The sequence below is a fragment of the Rhopilema esculentum genome, chromosome 5 (genome assembly GCF_057945365.1).
Source record: "Rhopilema esculentum isolate cy_ngs chromosome 5, ASM5794536v1, whole genome shotgun sequence".
Taxonomy (NCBI): Eukaryota; Metazoa; Cnidaria; class Scyphozoa; order Rhizostomeae; family Rhizostomatidae; genus Rhopilema; species Rhopilema esculentum.
Window position 1 is genome coordinate 3642890 of NC_142819.1, and position 21105 is coordinate 3663994.

Sequence of the window (21105 nt, forward strand, 5' to 3'; positions counted from 1 at the left end):
GAAATTAGCTAAATATTATACGGGCAAAAGGACAATCACCCCAGTTGTCAGGCGTCCCTGCATGGACACGAGCCTTCCAGAATAAAAACTTGATATCCGTTTCTAGCTCCGTTCCATTCCAAGCAACTATGTTTTTCAGGGTGAAATTTTTAGCTTTCACCTGCGAACGCAAGAACCTTTTGAATGTTAAAAGCGAACAGCAGGAGCTGAAACGATAAAGCTAACAAAAAATGAGACAATTATTTCGCACATTTAATAATGAAAACCAATATCTACAGACCTTTGCACTTAGCTGATACATTTATGATAATAAACGACGAAGCGTACCACTAAAATTAATCAAAATAAAAAGAAAAATTGCGATATTATACGAATCCTCCTCATTCAATAAGGTTAACTAAAAATGATTTAAATTTCTACAACCCCCTTCCCCTCCCAAAACTCATTACAATCTAAATGGTTCGAGAAATGTACATTCGAAAGTGCTTAACACAAGTGGCTGGCTTGCGGATTCCTGTCTCGTTGGTCATAGTTGCTGAAATTTTAATCAACAATGAAATGTTTATTCTCTCTTCTTCATTTTTTCAGATGTGGATCAAAAGCTGATCGGTGCAGCAAAGTTTAAATGCCTAGACATGAATGGCGATTGAAATTTTACAAAAAGTTTCGTTTTCAGTGAGACCAGGCAGCAAATTATAATTATTATCAAGATAAAATAAGGAACTCTTATTTTATCTTGTTATTATCATTTCCATTCTGCAGTTGACGTTAACCAATGTCCCTTGCAGCAATGGATCAATTTTTATTCAGCCTCGATTTGATCGATCCATGAAAATATATACAAAGAAGCGCATAGAACACCATTGAATCGTGCGCTACTCGTAACATTGCAGCCTAGAATACCTCAACTACAACGGCTGCATAAACTAATCAACTACATAAGTACGTAAAAAACAGGTAATTAAACAAAGTTGCATACTCACAATCGAATTCTCTCGTCTATAAATATAAAAAAATCTTTACTTCCTACATTTGAAATTCAAAACATCTGTTAATTTTACGCTCTAAAAATGAGCGATGACACAAGGACCCCTTTCAGATAATGGGATCAACAGTAGAATTCTTAATTTTAAGCTGGATAACACGATCTACTGAGCACTCTGACGACTGGGAAAATGTGTAAATGAGAAGCAGCAAAATATACAGCTTATAAACAATTCATGCTTAATACATCATCATGAATCGGACACTGGCAGCTCGGGAATCAAATTCCCCTAAAAACTCCGTTTCTTCTTCCTGCTTGATGAAATGGTAATCCTAATTTTTTTGTCTATAAGCAGCTTCTCCCAATAACATGGTCGTAAAAGGTTATTTTATAGCGTAAATAGCATAAAAAACAGCAGATTCCCAATCACTAGATCGTCACTAGAAATGTGTAAATAGCCTTAACATCGAACATGGCAAGACATACCTGCCTCGGTATAAAAACGGGATTTATTCCAAACACTCAACTCCACACAGTGAATATTGGGCAAAGTAATCGTAAAATTGTAAACAATTCAAAACCAGTTCATGTAAGGTTTACCGAGCAGTCAATGCTGGCTTTTGTCAATAGGTCACTATTATGCTGGCGTTATCTGGTTAACTCTTAAGGATTATAAATAATCTGACTGGCATTGTCGGCAAAACTTTTTTGGCTTTTCCACTGTTACTGTCCCACATTGCTGACACATTTGCCGTGTACTATTTGCAAAATCAACACTGATTCCCCATCTAGATGCATTCCCTCGCCCTGCGTCAACCTTCACGGATGACGATTGCTGATCCACAACTGGGTGCTGGTTTGGGACTACTGTTCTCTCTGGTGACGCAGATACCTGTTTTTCAGCTCGATGTTTATATAACTCACTTGAGCGATAAACGTTTGGGTTCTTTCTTGGTGGTGGCTCAAGTGGTTGTTTACCCTCTTTGCTTGAGTATTCAGAGATATCAGGTTGTGACTTGGAGAAGAATTCGACGGCTTGCTGTACTTTTTTGACCGTTCCTGAATCTTTTCCTTCTGAAGCAGGTCCTTCATTGTAGTCCTTCACGTTACTCTCAAGTTCTTTTACATCTCTTTGAACAATGTTTGTCTGCGAAACAGCGTTTCTGAAGTAAGCACTAGCATTAGAAGACATTGCCACCGGTTTCTTGTCACTAACAGCAAACCTTTCTACAAAGCTGTGGGGCTGACTCGCAGGGGGGCTGCCGACCATTCGCGGTCCCTTCTGGGTTATCCGACTTTGATCCTTTCCATTCACTATCACTTGACTGCGATCATTTCCTGGGCTTGTAGAATGCTGACTTTTGGTTTGTTTCACAGAAGAAAAGTCATTAGAAGCAGCTGAGTCTTTGGGCACGTCGTTATCCCTTGATATTCGTCTTTTACCCATACTTGAAAAAAGAATTTCCTCCGTGACGGCTTTTGTAACAGCATATACTTCCTTTCTAGCACTTTCGGAGCACTCAAGACTATCGATGCTTCTCTCGTGGAGATTGAAATCGAGGCCTGGTGTAGACCTCTTTCTCACCTCATCTTTCAATTGTGAAGGAGAGCCCAGTTCCCGTGAGGTGGTAGATTTTGATTTTGTACCTAGTTGTTCTGATAGACCGTTCTCTTCTGAGGTCACGTGTGTTTGTGCTTTCATCATTGCGCGATATTCCTCCTCCCTAGTGTCCGGGGCTTTTTTAGCTTTCTTGATAGACCGAACGCGTTCAATACTCATGATTTTCGGGACAATAACTTTAAAAATCGACTTCTTACGCTCTACAGGCTTCCTATTTATCTCCTTCCTATTACATTCATTTTGCTCTTCAAAGGGTTCTATTGAAGAGGTGGTAGCACCATCCCCATTTTCATTTTTTGAAAACTTTCTATTGCTAGAGACTATGTTTTCAGATTCATTACTCATCCCGGATAATCCAGTTTCGGACCTAGGTTTCCGACCGTATTGTGGAGACTTTTGCAACGTTTGGTAACCAGCATCAGTTGAGCCTGAAGAGGTTTTCTCATTTCGAAATTTAGTCTTTGGACTCCCAACATCGCCATTCATTTGGTAACCAGCTGAAGGGCTTTCTGGACGTCGTTCAGACTTAGCAGTAACTACTTTATGATTTCTTGAGATAGTTCGTGGCTCATTGCTTAGTTCCTGTACCCTTGATGCATCTGGACGACCAACTTCAGAGACACTGAATCCATATGAATTTTGACTGATGGCCATACTTAAATTTGCAGGCATTGCCTTACTGAGATAGGAGGGATTTCCATCAACACTTCTCACCATTGCTTTCCTGGTATCACCAATAGGCTCCATCTTGAACCGGTTTGCACTGCCATTGGGTGACGTATTGCTGCTTGATGCTAGATAAGGCTCACTTCGATGCTGTATACGGTTCTTCTCAAAATCCGAGCTTCCTCGTCTATGATCTGGGTGGTCAAACGTTTTAAGATTTGTGAGCAGGTCGGATAACTGGTCGATCTCTGACTGCGTTGGAGGCTCCTGAGCAGACGTCTTCTTTTCTTGATTTGATTTCTTTTTGCGAGGTAGGGTGAAGAAAATTGACTTGGTAGGATCATCCCTCCCCTTTGATGTGTCAAGTCTGTTACGCTCTTTGTTTAATTTTGCTTGAATGCCTCCTTTTTCAACAACCGGATACACCTAGTGCAGAAAAAAGATTTGGAAAACATTAGGGGAAAACAATAGATAGTAAAAATATTAGTGCTAAAACTTAAACTTAAATAATCTTGAAAACTCCCACTTGTTCAAGAACAGGACACATTTTCATAGTAAAAAATGCTAAATCTAGTACTGAAAGGAATGATAATTCAACTGAATTGACGAGCATCAAATGTTCTTATAAAACTGCCAAAAATTTTCAACCAATGAAAGATACTTTTGAACAACCTAAACGAAACAAGAGAAAATTGTAAAAACCATGCTGAATTTGCGTTTCTTAGAACTTTTATTACATTATTGTCTTTAAATAATGCATACAACTTCTGCAAAGATTATTAAAAAAGGAAGAAACGAGTTAAACTTCAACTTGAGATGAGAATTACCTGGCTTCCTGTCGGAGCTTCCTTTAAAATTTTTTGATACGACGGAGCTCCATTCTGACTTTGTCTAAATAGCAAAAGATCAAGTTATTATCGCACTCACAAATCAGAATAAAACGTCATACATAACATTTAGGAATATCAAATTCTAACCATTGAAAGGAAATTCTAAGTGAATAAAGGATAACTGGCAAAGATGTAGACACTTGCTTTGAATGTAGGCACTTGCTTTGAATGTAGACACTTGCTTTGAATGTAGGAACTTGCTCGAAATAAATACGATTTTAACAACTTGCATTATTTGCAGAACGAGTGATTTTTATGTTTTTATACAGAGTTCAGAAAGATGCAAGGTGCATACCAATAAAGCTGCAAGGAAAAGGCCCACTCCTGGGTTTGTTTTCAGGTTAGCCAAGTTTTGACTTCTTGTTTGTTTGTCAAGATAGTTTTACAAGGTTAAAAGATCTCACATCACTGCTTCTACAGTAAACAATAACATAATGCCTTTTTGGTTAAGGACCAAATATTTTTAAAAAAATTAGGCTGAGAGGCATATAAGGTTATTAATCATGAAATTATGCGTGTTGACCAAGGAAAAATTGTAGTCTGCCTCCTTTTTTAACAACTGGATACACCTAGTGCGGAAACTGGCAATTTTGAGTTAATATCTTCCAAAATTCTGCATTGTTCATTTTTTAACAATTTTGTGTCTCAGAGAAAAGACTGAAGTAAAATTTTTTATAAGATATAAACATATAAGCATATAGGACATAAGAAGAATATTTTTTAAGATATTTTGGCACTTCACTCCCAAAATGACCATAAATGATCATATGTACCTTCCAAATAGAACAAAGTCTTTATGTTACCAAATACTACCAAAACAAGTCATCAATGTGGGCAAGCAAATATTTTCCAAAAGCTATTTTATCGCTATATATAACATTCTGTGCTTTGAGTCCAAAGATTGTCATCCATTAACCCCACCCCTCCCCCTTTCTGGACAAAGTCGATTAGTACGAACTTGAAAGCAGTGACTCACCCAAGCGGACTTCCAGATGCATCTGACAAACTTCCATAATCTGAGGTCTTGGACACTTGACGATCATAATCAGCTGACTTTGTACCTCTTCGCCGGAGCTCTGATATTTTCTCATTGAGCAACCTTAGTCGATTATTTGTCTCCCATCGTTTTTTATCCGCGTGTCCTCGCATCTTCTCAGTGATCCCATCGAGATCCATTGCATTTCGGTAAAGAGCTAGAAATGACAGCAGGTAGATAGAAACCAAAGTACCGAATGGAGTTATTGAAAAATTCAGAAAAAGCTGCTACAGCGAGGGACCTTGCAGGGACGGCGAAACATATTTGAAAGTGGAGGGACCAAAGTATCAAAATCTCGATAGGGCTTAGGAAAGAACGCCACCATGGTTGGGGTCAAGAAAAATTTTAGAATTATTGTATCTTAGAGATGGCCAGAGACTGTGTCTAAAATGGATTATGACTGCATTTAAATTCGAGGCAATAAAATTAAGCTTTGTTTCATCAATATGCCCTGTAGTCTCGTGTATTGGAATGTTGACTTGAAATAGGATAAGTCTTGAAAAGTTTTAGAATAACCTTCATAATATAGCTTTATAATATAACTCTGTTTTAGATTTAAAAAAAGTACTCAAAATAAGATACATTAACAATTTAATAAAAAAACATTAATAATGAAATATCAACAGAAGAACTTTCTTTCTAGAGAAAATAAAAGATTTAGCATTTTTGCAAAATTGGGATATTATTTCATAACATCTGATTTAAAATTTTTCGAAAGTAAAGTGCTTTGTATGTTTCTGAGAAATTTTTCGTTGAAAAATAGACCTTATGAGCCAAGCTTTGGCCATAGAAAAAACGAAACTCCGTCAATTTGTGACAAGCAACAAGTTATTCTGGATCAGGTGTCTCCATCTACTTCCTAAGCCAAGCTGTCACTAGATGTAAAACTTGGACATGACCGATTTATTCGATCAAATTCCCATATTCAAACTTTTATATATCTTCTATGGTAAAGACATAGCAACCCAGCTAAAGCTAAAGGCATATGTAAGGGATTACTAAGCACGGTTACTTACAAAATTATATACTACATTTATTTCCACTTTTGCCTAAAATTTTTTTGCTCTGCAGAAAAGTGAAGTCATGCCCGCCGCCCCCCTCCGGTTTCGCCGGCCTTGCCTTGGCATCAAAATATACCATGAAAGTGCTGTGAGAAAAAAAATCTTAGGGAGGGGGGCAGACTGCAAGTAGAATGAGGGGTCTGTTATTTTCTATTGAAGACTTTCTTATGGCGAATTATTGGCAAAAGCAATGTAGTATCATAAATGGCCCATGTTAGCAACAAAGAATATAAATAGAGCTTCAATGTTGTTCTTACATGCTATTTGAGATTGTGGCAAAAGAGTGCACACTCTTGATTTTGGTAAGTAGCATATCCCTAAGTTTTTAGTCATAAACGACGTAATAATTTATGCAGTGACGTGATAGCTTGTTCTGGCTTCAGGAGAATGCATAGTCAAGAATCGAACTTAATGTTAAAAGTACAAAAAGTCTGGGCGTATGTAATAAATAGTTAACAGTATTGATGGCTTCGTACCTTTAGCCTCGGTACATAAACGATAGGACTCGTAAAGATTGCCTTCTTGTTCCGCTGAAATGGAACAGATAACGAGGCGGTCTGCATCGCTGACATCATCGGCATAGGCATCTGTAAAAGCCATAGAAATTGCAAATTGGAAGGAGTGAAGACAGAAAAATAAGGAAAATTCGAAATAAGCCGTACGAGGCTATAAAATGCTACGTACGAGAATGAAAGTTAGTGTCAAAGTCAAGTAGGAAAGACACGATTCTAAACAGGGGAAAGGTTGTCTTAAAAAACCCCCAGGTCCAATTTCATACCTTAGTGTAATACTCTAACGCTTAGTAGGCATATTCTCAAGTTTAATATTAGGCCCTTGATGTCACCGCGAAGCAGTAGTTCCAGTTGAAAAAGGATTGCTTTTATCATAACTTTCGCAATTTTTTGGATAGTATTCTTATAAGGTTGGAAATAAGGTTCAAAATATGTAGGTTATTTCATCAATCGGTCAGTTTTCTTTAAATCTATCCTTTGAGCAAATGACTTAATTTGTGGGGGCTAATACAGATTCAAGTGGGGCTCTCATGGAGGCAGAAAAAACCGTGAAGATGCAGGTACGATGGCACATCTGAACAATAATAACAAGAACTTAGCAAGTAACTTGGAGTCGAGGAAGAAAAGCTTTGTTTTTTCAAGAAGCCACAATGTATTTGCTATTACCTGAATTTTAACTGGATTGCTTTTTAGCAAAATAAACCACCCCCCTTGAAATAGCCCCCTACCAAAAAAATTCCTAGATCCATAAGCCCCCAGAGGGTAATTCGAGGACTTACGGTATCGATCATCAGACTTCAAACACAAACAATAATCCGCTCACCCCCGTTATCAATATATCGACGTTGAGCTTGGTGCTTGCTTGTATGCTCTTGCTCGTGGATTTTTCCTGATGTTTGTCGCCTTCCATTCTCAACAGTGTTCTTTGGTACAGCAATAAAACGGCTGCTTTCCTTTTCTCTGTCAACATCTTCAATGGGTAACTGCTGACTCTTTGAGCGGCGATGTCGTTGCCTCTTGCTGTCCAAAATATCCTCCTCTGATCCAGAGTAATCTATACTTGTCTCCAAGCTTTTCAAATGTGCCTGATGTTTTTGCATTCGATGAGCCTCGGAGCTTCTTCCATCAACTTTTTTTGGAGAATCGTACCGAAACACTGACTCCTCATCCTTTGAAAGTGGTGATGTTTCGCTTTGGGCCCGTTCCTTTGAATTAACCGGACTTTTCCTCGTCTCATTCTCTAATTCGGCAGATCTGTTTTCTGTTACGTAGCCATTAATTTCTAAATATGGCCCAATGACACCCATTGATGAATCATGGCCATTCACAGACAAGACGTGGTCTCCATTAAAAGGCTGGCGACTCTTGCTAGACGAAGACCCACTAGCTGCCTCTTTGCTTGACCGATCCTTCTTGAATGCTGAACTAACAATTTTTTTTAGTGATTTTCGCCTACTAGGTGGATTTCTATCTTCATCATCTCTGTCCTTTTTCTTTCCTTTTCGTTTAGAAGCTTTTTTATCAAGCCTGCGTTGGTGCTCCTTTTCGTTATTATTCCGCGAAGCAATTAGATCCTCTTTGCTCATTATCTCCGTTTTTCTCGGAGCTTTATTCGCTTTGATTGTTTCCCCTTCCTGATTCACATAGAATACTAACAACGGCTGATGTTTCCCTCGTCTACAACGGTCCTTTACCATATTCCAATCTTTGCCAATCTGAAAGAAAAACAGGTAATTCAAATGAACTGGCTAAAAACATTGCAACAGTTTATTTTATCAAAATGCCTTTTACAAAAGCCACAGACATTGGCAATAGGTGTTTCTTGAAAAGAAAGTGTCACACTCCCCATGACCCATGTCTATGGCCCTGGATTTCAGGCTCCTACTCAAAGAAAAAGTCAACGCAAAGATCTGAACCACAGATCATCTACTATTGGGTCAAAAAAACTTTGCAATGAGAAATCTGAAAAAAGGCAGATAAATGCAGGCTCACCTCCTGTACGGTTGCATCATCAAAATAAAGCCACGTTTCTTGCCGTGTGTTGTAAACAAACGTCGTATAATGTTTCCCGTAATAAGTCATAATACCAAAAAGTTTCAACTTCATCTTCTTTGCATGGTCATCGCTAAGGCTGTCGAAAAGCTGCAAAGAAAACAATAAGAAATATGTTTTAGTCCTTTCTCAGTTTAGTAACAATATCGATTCCTTTGTACAAGGTATTAAAAAAGTAAAAGAGTAAACAATTGATGAGTTTTAATTGTGACGAGAGTAAAACTGGCCACCTCATTTCTTTTAATCGATGGCATTACCTTGCTGGACGTCACAGTAGAAGTCATAACTAATATGCGTCAATTTTATATTCTAGAGAAAACAAGGGCTATCTAAATCCAAACTCTGGTTACTTCTGACTGATATAAAAGAAGGAACGAAATCCTAGAGCCACAAAAAATCCCCTACTGCTCTACTAAAACATTACCACTCTTCTGATATTTTTTGTAAGACAAGTTCTATATTGTCAAATATTCTGTTTGGAAATAAAGAACGCCTACATACATCGCGGATTTCTAATTTCCTTCCAAGGCAGTCCAGCAGATCCATGACATATTCAGAAGATGGCCGGTCGGTATTCCAGCTGATTCCAATGCAAACTAGAGGAAAAAGAAAACATGGCTTTGCTTATGATATAGGATTAAAAAAAGACGCAAAGTTAAAGAAACATATTTGAAAGAGCGGGTTGCGTAACACACGTGAAAACAAGTTGACAGCAAGCCATAAAGAAAATGCTACCCATCCAGGCCGACCAATTCATGCACCGACCGATAAACGTGTAAGTAGCCATTTCTTATTGAGCCAATGTAATAGGCCGAAAATACGAAGCAGCACACAATTTTTACGGATCGATTCGACATAGATAAGAAAAAAGTACACTTGGTGTGTGGAACCTGGGAAGTGAACGAAATCTATGGGCGAAAGGAGCAAATCTATGGGCTGAAAAATGTCACGACCAGCTTTAGCTGCTATTAACAAGATTAAAAGGTCAAGCTTAGACAAAATGTGAAAAAGACGATGAGAGAATATTTCTTCTTAGTTCTCTTGTTTTATGTTCCTTTAGAAGAATGAAAATATGTAGGATTTTAGTTACAAAGCCATTCTTTCCACGTTTAGCAACTTACTAATTTATGACCATACAGTTAATACTCCATAAAGGTGCTTTATTATTCAAAGCTGGTTTCTTTGAATTCGTATCTGACTGGCTTTAATGATTAGAGTTAAAATACTCTTTGAAGATACTATTGATCAAGGAAAGCAAGCTTTTACCAATGTCTGGGCAGTTTAAAAGTGTTCGATGCATCTTCGTGGTAGGTGATTCTCTATCTTTATGGCCACATTTTTCGTCATCCTGTCAAAATCAAGAGATTTGTAATGTTCAATGTGCAATGTTTGACTTACGACTGTTTTAAATAGAATCATGGAAGAGAAATAAACTTCCGACTTGCAAGTTCGTGTCTGATAGTTCGAAGCTGGTTTCTTTATTCAAAGGTGCTAGAGCCTTTTTCGCATCACTTGGAAAAGGCTTCACATCGTCTACAAAGCTTGGCATATTTTGATTTCAGAGATATTCAAAGAAAACATATTGTGCTATTCAAGCTAACGTATCTTTTGACCTGCAGTCACTGACATGTTATGAACACATATACTGCCTTGATTTATTTTCCCTGTACACTGTTCTGCCATTTTTGTGACGAAAAAAAACACATGCCTTTCAAAATGCCGTCTAGAGTGGAATCGTTTAAAAACGCAAAGGTTTGCAAACCTGTGGAGCTAGCGATTACAGATAGGATAGGACGACTAACTTAGTGTCATACATGTCAAGGAGTCCTTGGACTGTATTAGCGAATCACAGGTCGCCTAGGGTCAGGGAATGGTAGGCTGCTAATATGACATCCAGCGACGCATTTAGCCTCTCAACAATCGCTGTGTTTGCCTTAAAGACCATTCGTTTTTTTGCAGACATAAAACTTTCGATTCGTTTTCATGTAGACGAAAAAGTGATCGTTGAAAGCGGATCCATGTATAAGCGGCCTCAAAAACTTAGGATGGAGATCAGCTCGATCCCCCAAGACCCATGTGGTATGAGTTAAGTTGTTTAAAAGATTTTTCTTGGGGTAAGTGATCGTGTACTCGCAATGTATCATCCCTTACACTTTATCCGTACCGAATAAGCAGCCATTAAAAATAGAAAAAAATATAAAACAACTACAAATGCGATAAAAGAAAGATATTGGATGAGTGAGATTTAATTCTATGGATACTTTCTAGAATAAACTGCTATTAATCCATTGTACTGTCTGGTACTTAGAAGCAAAAAGCCTGTCGGCGTTAATCAACAGCCACAAATCTCGCAACGAATATTAGAATCATCATCACTATTGTAATAACGTCAACAATACCAAAGAAAATCAAAATAACAGCCACAAAAATCACACTCATATCTTGATACCTAATTAATTAAAACCGCAAGCACCAATGCTAAAACAAAGTGGCTTCTCGATTTACGCGGCTACTGAATTCCGAATAATTTTTCTGATGAACACTCCGATCAGAAATTAATATCATTAATAACATAATCGAATTCCATACTTTTTATCCCAAGTTATTTTATTCTATATTAACTAGTATAAAATTCATTGTCAAAAATCACAGAATTTCCGACGCACTCAATAAAATTATAAGAACTAGTAAATTGAAGTTCAGGCTGGCTGTTCTTAAGCTTTTCAAACTTTGAGACTGGATTATTCTCAATCGCTAGATATTATGCTTTTTATTACTTAGATTGTCTACATGAATGGAATTCAGGATTCTTTTTCTTTTGTTTGGTGAAATTTTGCCACACCATGCCCAAACTGAGTAATGTGTGTAACAAACCTTGTTTCAAAGTACATCAACCCCAGCTTGTTCCTAATTTGCTCTTAACTTTTGACCAATTTTGAGGTTCGTGCTCTTATCAAATTGTTCTTCAGAGTATAAAACGTCAGAACATAGATCGAAAACTCTACGCTAGGAAATATATATACCCAGTTCACAGTTGTGGATCGAAATAGGCCAATCAGAAAACGCGAGCACATGACTGTTGAGGTTGCCAAATCAGTGCCGCTTGCCTATTAAAAATGTTACCAATGGAGTCCTAAAGTGAAACGATCTCCTACTGTCTACACAAAAGCAGTTTTTTCATGTTTATGTAGATAGATTCCAAAGTTGCTAGATGGAACGACGATCTGGTTTCGCCAATAATCCGAAGCCATTATAGTTTTTTGCATAATCTGGGGTTTCCAGTAAATGCTGCACGATAGCGGAATCGCATGTTTTACTTGTTGTTTTTCATCTGCATGTAGACTCAAGTATGAAACAAAATGTTTGCTTTTATCAGAACCATTTTTAAGTTTTGTTCCATCAAAAGACTGTTAGCAAAATGTTCTTATAAAAAAAGAATGTTGTAAAGTAGTGTTAAACATTCTAAGAGGGCGGTGAGTAGAATTTATAAGCACCACAGAGAAGGCGAACAGCCTCAAACATCGTCATCTTTTGAATTCGCCTCTTGTGAGGTTCCATCCAGTCTTAGAAATAACTGTATATTCATATTTTGCAATTGTAGAAAAGTGAATTGCAAAGATATCATGGAAGCCAACGTACCGGGCATTGTCTACCTCCGCCATGCGCTAATGTAGCTTTCAATAGCTCCGCAAACGATGTATAAGGCTTATATCCATTTCTTTGTGGCTGCTTGGCTTCCTCTCTGAAATAGAAACGTTATATGTAAAATCTGATATCAAAAAGCCATAAAACTCCAAAAGACCCCAGTCAAAATCCAAATAAGATTAGATTTCCACAAAATAACACTGAGGGCTGTGCAGGGGGCGGCTTATGCCCTCTAATGATCTCTTGACCGTTTGGTTTTGTGAAATCATATTTGGTTTTGAGAAAATTTCCTATGCATTCTACGGGACCACAACCTTCCCTTGATATCTTCCGTTAATATGCAGCTGTAATCAAGCCCGCATTTCACAGGGTTCGTGAAATTGTACTACACTACTAAGCGATGGCCTTTTACACAAGATAAGTCCCTGCTAATACACATTGACAGTTATCATTTGGTGAGAACATAGTTAATTAACTATGGTGAGAAAAACCTAACTGAACGTTACGTACAATTGACCACATTCAAACGAAAACTTTTAAGGATGTGGTGCTTCCTTAGGAAAGATGGCTGCCAGGCGACAAGACGATTGTCATATGATTGAGGTCGAGTGGAATTTAGATTGTTTCAAACGCTTTAGGGCGCTTAATCAAATACGCCTCAAAAGATTATCGACAAAGACCTTTTTATTGCACTAAATCAAAATCGGAAAAGCTTTATAAATGATTCATAAATGGAAGAAGCAGTTCTTGTCAACTGGGGAGCATCCACTCAGAAAAGCCGTTTGTCTTACTGTTGTCATGCAACATTATTAGGTCTGGATTATGATACATTTTAAGAAGGCGGTTTTTTTAGTGTTTCTCGTGAAGCTGAAAAAGCACAGTTGATATTTCCTCATTTAACGGTAGCTTTAATGAACACAAAGCCTTGGTCTCAAGAGGATCAAGGTCGACTTAACAATATTGTCACATCCAGGTCAAAGCTTTTAGTGAATGGTATGGTATATGCTTTGCAATACAGCTTACTACTTGCTCCAATAACAACAGACTACCTACTAAATGGGTGTGGGGCTAGGGATAGAAGGCTAAGGGTAGGGGGTAGGGGTAGGGGCTATGGGCAGGGGCTAGGGGCAGGGGGTTTGGTTAGAAACACTGTGGATAGCTAGGAGGCTTGGGCCTGGGATTAGAACGATTAGAGGCAGGGGCTAGAGACAGGGGTTTGGCCCCCTTGAAGAGGATCTGCCTATTATAGATTTACAAAGTTACCTGGATATCAATAACAGTAAACGATTTCTATAGGGCATGGCCAAAAATACCCCCCCCCCCCCCCCCCTTCATGATTTAATAACCTCAAGCACCAAACATAAACAAGCACCAAAATAACCTCAGCTGCTTTGCCCCTCTTTGCTAAAACAAAATTAATGCCCATGGTATACCATGATCAATATTTTATATAGCCATTGTGTAATTATCTATAATCTATAAATTATTTTGAAAGGACTCACAGGAAACAATGCTGAAAATTTTGAGTTGAAACTTGATTCTATAGTGTGGAATGTCCCCACACTGTAGTGGCAAGCACAAAAAATGAGCAGAAAATTCTGAGCTAGCTGTTTCATTCTAAAAACCTCACTGTACTTACATGAGGGCAGAAGCTGCCACATAGTTCACTGTTTCAAAGTAATTGAAGGGTTCTGATGTTGCACCACATTCACAGAAAGTCTGAAAGGCAAAAATGAAAAGATTGAGCGTTATGAAAATTGCCATTCTTTACAAATTAGAGACAACAATGCAAAGACAGGAGGAATTAAACAAAGGGTGATTGAAATGTGGGCAAACAAGTACAAATGTATGATCCTATAGTCGTAGGAAAAATGTAAATTGGTAGCTCAAAATAATATTTAATTACCTGTTCAACTATCTGCATTGAAAACTTCTGATGTGGTATGCAGTATTTTGCATTGCAAATGTCTTCAGGTCCACCAAATGTGATGTGATCATGAAGTCGTCGCAAAATATTTTCCTAAAAGGAAAATAATAATTTCAGTGTGAAACATTTATAGTAAAATTTACAGCATAAGGAAGGAACAAAAGTAGGACCAATATTCATCAAGCAAGTCTATTTCAAGATCTTCTAAAATCATGATTACCTAATATCTTCAATATATCATGGTACAGTAACATGACACATTTGTGCCAATTTAGAATATTTAGACCAATTTTTGGCAGTCCCCATAATTGAGGGTCTGGATAAATGAATAACCATTTTACCAAAGAATCATGCTGCATAATGATAGTACCAAAGATGATTGCTGTCAATTAAATATCTTATAATTCACTGATAGGCTTAAAATGTGATAGTTTGAGCTTTCAAGCTACTCATTTTCAAAGCATGGTGCTCTATCTTGAGATCTGTCAAACAGTCCCTACTTAAAAGTTGTGAGCAACTTTTGGAAGCGCATTGAAATATTAGCATCACAATAAATCATTTGACAATTGATTCATTTTTGAAAAGACAAACTTTAAAACAATATGCTTTTTAAAGAACACAAGAATGGATTTGTAGGGGCCTAGATATGTAAAATTTTCACAATTAACAGCCATTAAAAAGAAAAAAGATCACCAGCAGCCAGAGAAAATATTAGAAATTATTTTCACAGTCTTGTCTGAAGCTTAGAAAGTTCCATACACCAAAACCAGAGAAATCCTTTTAGGCCAGTTGCCAAATCACTGGTCAACCTTATGCTTGGGCCAATACTCCCAATTGTTTGCTCATATGCTGGTCATACTATTTAACAATTTATTTATGACCTAAGATAGTCATCAATAAATTCTTAAACTTCTCAACTCACAAAGCACTCAGCTGCATCACCCATTCTACCAATCTGAAATTTGCGCTGATCCTAAGAAAAACAACCAAAAGGATAAAAGCAACTACAAAAATATATACTTTATATTTATGCTCATAACAATTGATAACAAACACAATATACAAAATGATACCACATGATGCATGGAAGTGCATCACAACCCTGCAGCCATTAACAGTAACATACAAGTATGTCCCAAAATAGAGGCAAAATGATGCAGGCTGAAGATTAAGTTGTTAGGGTCTGCATTCAGAGCCTGGTTATGTTATGCATCCTATTTCAATTTTGAGACAGACTTCAGATACAAATAAAATGTAATGATTCCAAAATTACAAACAACTTAAAAATGATTCATGAAGGGGGTAGGACAAAAGCAGGTTGTCAAAAATGGTACAATGTGTGGAAGTATTTTAGCATAGCATTGATAATTTAATATCATGGTAACCTTCCATCGCCATACAAAATAACCTGAACTAGAGCTTCCTTAGAAAAGCTTGATAGGCTGCATTCAAACATGAATATTAAAACGAGATAAGCAACAAAGGATGAAAAAGAGTTTACAAAGTTTAACTGGTAAAAAATTCTACCTAAATTGAAACAATTCAATTCGATTCAATTCAATTTAATTTCATCAACCAATTCTACATAAAATTTAGACCTACAAATTACACTACCCTACATTACATTAAAAGATTTTTGTTATAAACAGGAAAACAACTTTATAACAATGATTATTGATATAGATTTGAGAATCAAAAACTACTAATATTATGGTTACCTGGAAAGCCTTGGCCATTGCATTTCTAAGTACATCAGGAGGAAGTGCACCTTCATCACTATCTTGGAATTTACCAAAGATTTCCTGATCAAATTATAATTTGCAGTTAAAGTAGAGCAGTAGTTTGCATTATGGTATCTAGCTTTAAATTGTATATAAAGAAGGAGTGAATCATCAGTAATCTTTATGTGATATCCTTATAACAGCTGAGGTTTCAAATTTCCTTCACAGAAGAGCTTGGTTAACTTCAAAGCTGTGATAACTTAATGAAACCACAAGGATTTTGGCTTGGTTTCACACTCTAATTCATAGAGGACAGTCCAAACAAATCTAAGCTCTAGGCAGAGTTGCCAACAGATCTGTATAGGACTTCTGGATTTAAAATGTCTAGTTTGAAATAATGAAAAAGTCCAGTAAATGAATAGTTTAATAGTTTTGCTTACTTTGCAAGTAAGGTTTAGAATTAAAACAGAATTTCAGGTGATTTTACCTTTAGGGCACAAAATATGCAGCATTCCTCCAGGCAAGCATGACCCTCTAGTAACCTGAAACTTCTCCTGAAAACATCCAGATGCCACAAAACCTGGTGAAATTAAGATTATATTTACAAATTTGTTGGCCTGTTGCAGATATCCAACGATTATCAAGATATTAGAGAAGTACTGTATTATAAAAAGATTCTTTGTTGTAGCAAGGGATTCAGTATAAAGAATGGGATTTGTGGTTTCATAGTCATTAAACAGGCCATTAGTTTCCAAAAGAAGCCTGTATCTTTCATAGTTGATAGCAGAGTAATCACCAGGCAGACCCCTCCTCCAAATAGGGAGGATAAAACTATCAGATGACCATCATAGTTTGTTGTTTGAGAAAAATTGGAACAAATGGGGCTGTTCATTTGGAAAAAGGATTTTAACAAAGACAAATCCTTTGGTCATTGGAAAAAGACAAAGTTATTGCCCTGAATTTTTATGGTAAAATGTAAGAGACAAAAGTATAAGAATATCAATGATGATATGATAGTACTAAAAAGAACCAAATAGCAGGAAAATGAGTAAGGCTGGCCATCCAGGGTTTTGGCTTTCAGACTAGTGGGCACTACATTTGTTTGGAAATAGAGGGTTATTTCCTCATGCACCATTTAGATATGAATCCTGTAGGCATTCAATACCCATGTTTTTTGGCCAAATTTAAAGATCAACAATTGATTTACTTTTAAAAAGAATAAGATAAGTAAGAAATCTAGATAAATAGGCAAAAATAGTTCATTTCTGAAAATGACAAAGCAAGCTTTGTGACCATGGTCAAAACAATAACAAAAAAGGTCAGCAAAACAGACTAGATAATAATAAATTTAAAATATTAAAAATAATATATATTCTAAGAAAAAATTCAATAGGAAATCCAATGGAGAAAAGAACTAAATAATATAAACAAAATCCATTTCAAGTAACATTGCTGCTGTCCAGTTTACAAAAACTCAATATTTATTTGATGCAATCAAAAATCAATTTACTCTCAACACAACAATCTGAAGAATCTTTTAATGACTTTTACTTCCTTCACTTCCTTACCGCAAGAATGATTTTCTTTTTTATCTAATTTATAATCATTCTCTTAATGATAAATTTTGGTTTCCAATTTGTTAGACTTCAAGCAATACTCGTAAGGCCGTACAACGAAATTCCTATCAAACTACATGGTGATGCTTTCCAGCCTCTGCATTGATTATATTTATTGTTCAAGGTCAATAAACAATTGACACCAATTAGATTCTCAGACATGATGCTGTCAACATTGGTGTGAAATTTATGTCTAATCTCACCCAAAAGGAAGTTACAGTGAATGAAGGCTGTTTTACCTGTACTGCAGAGTTCATAAAACAGTTGTTTTCCCCAGGATCATTTCGCAAGCCTCTTGAAAAGATGACCGAATGTCGATTAACTCCACCATTTCTAGATCTTACCAGCGTCATTTTTTGAATTGTTGTTATGGCCACTGTCGTGCAAAATCTCCTGTAAACTAGATAAACGTCATCTCTGTTTTACAATTCATCAAGAATAAAATGCTTATTTCTCATTTAAAAATCGTCGTAAACTTCAAGACGTCTCTTTTGATCTTATTCGGCGTGTGAACTTTTGAAATCGTATGATTTCGTTGATCGCCCCGAAGCCACTACCGCAATGATTTTTAACACGACGTCGGGATCGAATCATAAATCACCGAATTGTTTTTATCATGATAATTTCCAGCATTTCAAGACGTTAGCCAATTAACTGATGGAAGCTACGTTTGCTGTACAAGGATTTCTCTGCAAATCCAGGAAAGATGGACAGGAATAACTTTTTCCATCTAAAATCCATTAATCGACAGCCTAGCAAACCACATGGCAACTGTACATCTAGTCTTTCGTGTATCGCTGATATCCTGCATGCAATAAACGATCAGAAACGATTCTCTTTTCAAATTTCTCCCAGGGAGGCGAATACACCAACAAACGTTTTAATCCGGTTGGGCTAATCCATTTAAAAGTCACAGAAAAACAAGAACCATGTGAAGGCCTAAGTGATTGCCTTTTTCCTCTCCTCAAAGTCAGAAATTTGTTAACAAATGCTATTCTTGCCAGCTGTGTCGGGACGATATCTTGTTCAAGTCATAAATTTAAAAATCTTTGTTTTATTCCCAGGGAAGCGATTTTCTTTGGTTGACACTGGCAGCGTTCTTCTTCTCTCTGCCGTCGTTGTTTTTAATCTGGTGTTTTTGATTACATTAATTGTCATAGATCTCAAGAAGGTTAACGAAAACGAGGGCTGTCAATAGGGATGTCAAGTGATAACGCCACAAGAATCTATTTTTATAATTTTTCAAATTTGCTCACATAACCTGAAAGAGCATCATAAAATCACCATGTATATTCAAAATCAGTTGATGTTATCACGAATTGACTTAGATATGACCAGACCTATCAAACCTCTGTAATTTTTGTCTCTGTTCATAACTTTATAAACTAAGCCAAAATCACAATATTCCGCTAGCAAACCTCAAATCTTCTATTGGCCATAGCTCACCCAATTTTTGACAAACGTAACTGATTTTGCATATATATAAGAGTATTTCACGGTGTTCTTTTATGTTAAGTGGTCAAAATTCAAAACTTCTAAATTGGTTCTTTTGTGACATCGCACTTGAGAACTCAATTTTTTCTTTTTTACTTCTAGATACATGCGGGTTATGGCTAAAGATACATGGAACGTTTTTCATACTATCAGATCAGTGGCAGAAATTCAGGCTTTTACTTCTCAGGCCTACGGTTTTCCGATATAGACCCGACAAGTTTTCAACGAGAACGATGGTAGGGGGGGGGGGGCAGAGCCCCCATGCCCCCATAATTTCCGCCACTGTACAAGATAGCACTTCACTTAAAATATTTTCTGAGTTATTTGCTACGCACCATCCCATTCTATTTATTATGACCCCTTTTTTATCTATTTAAAGAAATACGTAGCTCCAACCCCCTACTATTAAAACGCCCTATAATCCGGCACTGGATAGTAGGTACCCAACAGTGGCTGACACTTGGAGGCAAAGGGGGGCTTTTGGAAAACAATTGTCTTTTATCTCAAAACAATAGACAAATGGGACATTATCTTATCAAACCAATAGGCTCGCCCTCAATTTTCGGCCAAGTATCTGATGCTGGTGTCTAGTGTAAAACCTCTTAAAATGGGGGTTTTACAAACGTGAGTTCTTTGTAGGCAGAAATTCTCAAAAATACGGCAACGGCAGATAAGATCAAAATTCTTCTTTCTATGGCAATGATACGACTAACGGCTAACAACAAGTTCGACAAATAACGACACGGCTTCAACAGGCACGACAAAACTAGCGGCAGAGCTCCAAGCAGTACGACAAAACTTTCGACAAGACTACCCCTAACTTATGAAACAACCCTTTATATAACCTAAGCAAACCTTAAAATAATAATTACGTAATACAAAAACATATTTACAGACGCTGATGCAATCACAGCGCAATGGTGCAATTGTCACGTGATACTGTCTGTAAGGGAACCCTGTGTCGTTACATAGCTCCCCCCTTTGAAATCAAGCCTCCTGGCTTGAACCAATCCTCGCATCTTGTCTTTTCTATCAAACGACAACTTCCATGGCTTGGCATCACACTGGCCTGGTTTTGTGAGAAATTCATGTGCCACTGACGTCAGATGTTTGAAAACTGCTGAGAGCGGGGTTTGGAATATTTTTTTTCATCAATTTGTATTGTCTTTCCCAACTGACCTTTGACCAAAATTGCAAGCTCCTTTGTTAGGTCTTCTAACTGGCGGAACAACTTGCACAGAGCAACGAAGGGGTCAGTGGTGGGTTGGTATGTCGTTCTCGTCTGAATTTCTGCTTCAAAAACTGGGTTCATTTTTGCATCCACAGGCACAGGGGCTTTTTCTTGCAATGGCTGTTTCAACGGGCGTCTTCTGCAATATTTGACCACGTGCCCTACTCTTTTGCAGTAATTGCAAATCGGCTGGTCGTCTGTGGTTCGCAGGTATCGATGAGTGCTCATCTTCTTTTCCTTCGGCTCGGCTGTCCTCACACGGGGTAACCAATGTAAAACCTCTTAAAATGGGGGTTTTACAAACGTGAGTACTTTGTAGGCAGAAATTCTCAAAAATACGGCAACGGCAGATAAGATCAAAATTCTTCTTTTTATGGCAATGATACGACTAACGGCTAACAACAAGTTCGACAAATAACGACACGGCTTCAACAGGCACGACAAAACTAGCGGCAGAGCTCCAAGCAGTACGACAAAACTTTCGACAAGACTACCCCTAACTTATGAAACAACCCTTTATATAACCTAAGCAAACCTTAAAATAATAATTACGTAATACAAAAACATATTTACAGACGCTGATGCAATCACAGCGCAATGGTCACGTGATGCTGTCTGTAAGGGAACCCTGTGTCGTTACACTAGGCT

At 37.3% G+C, this 21105-nt stretch overlaps 1 protein-coding gene across 1 annotated transcript; it reads right to left on the reverse strand.

Annotated features, from left to right (window-relative positions):
* Nucleotides 1-239: 239 nt before the first annotated feature.
* On the reverse strand, nt 240-18887 carry LOC135689564 (uncharacterized). The gene is made up of 15 exons (XM_065206820.2): nt 17972-18887; nt 16604-16696; nt 16114-16197; nt 15318-15368; nt 14375-14488; nt 14108-14187; nt 12463-12565; nt 10090-10171; nt 9325-9419; nt 8764-8913; nt 7595-8486; nt 6736-6846; nt 5139-5355; nt 4100-4163; nt 240-3698 (listed from the first exon to the last, which is right to left on the reverse strand). The coding sequence occupies exons 1-15, from the start codon at nt 18083-18085 to the stop codon at nt 1656-1658; spliced, it is 4293 nt and encodes a 1430-aa protein (XP_065062892.2). The 5' UTR covers nt 18086-18887; the 3' UTR covers nt 240-1655.
* Between the last annotated feature and the right edge of the window lie 2218 nt (nt 18888-21105).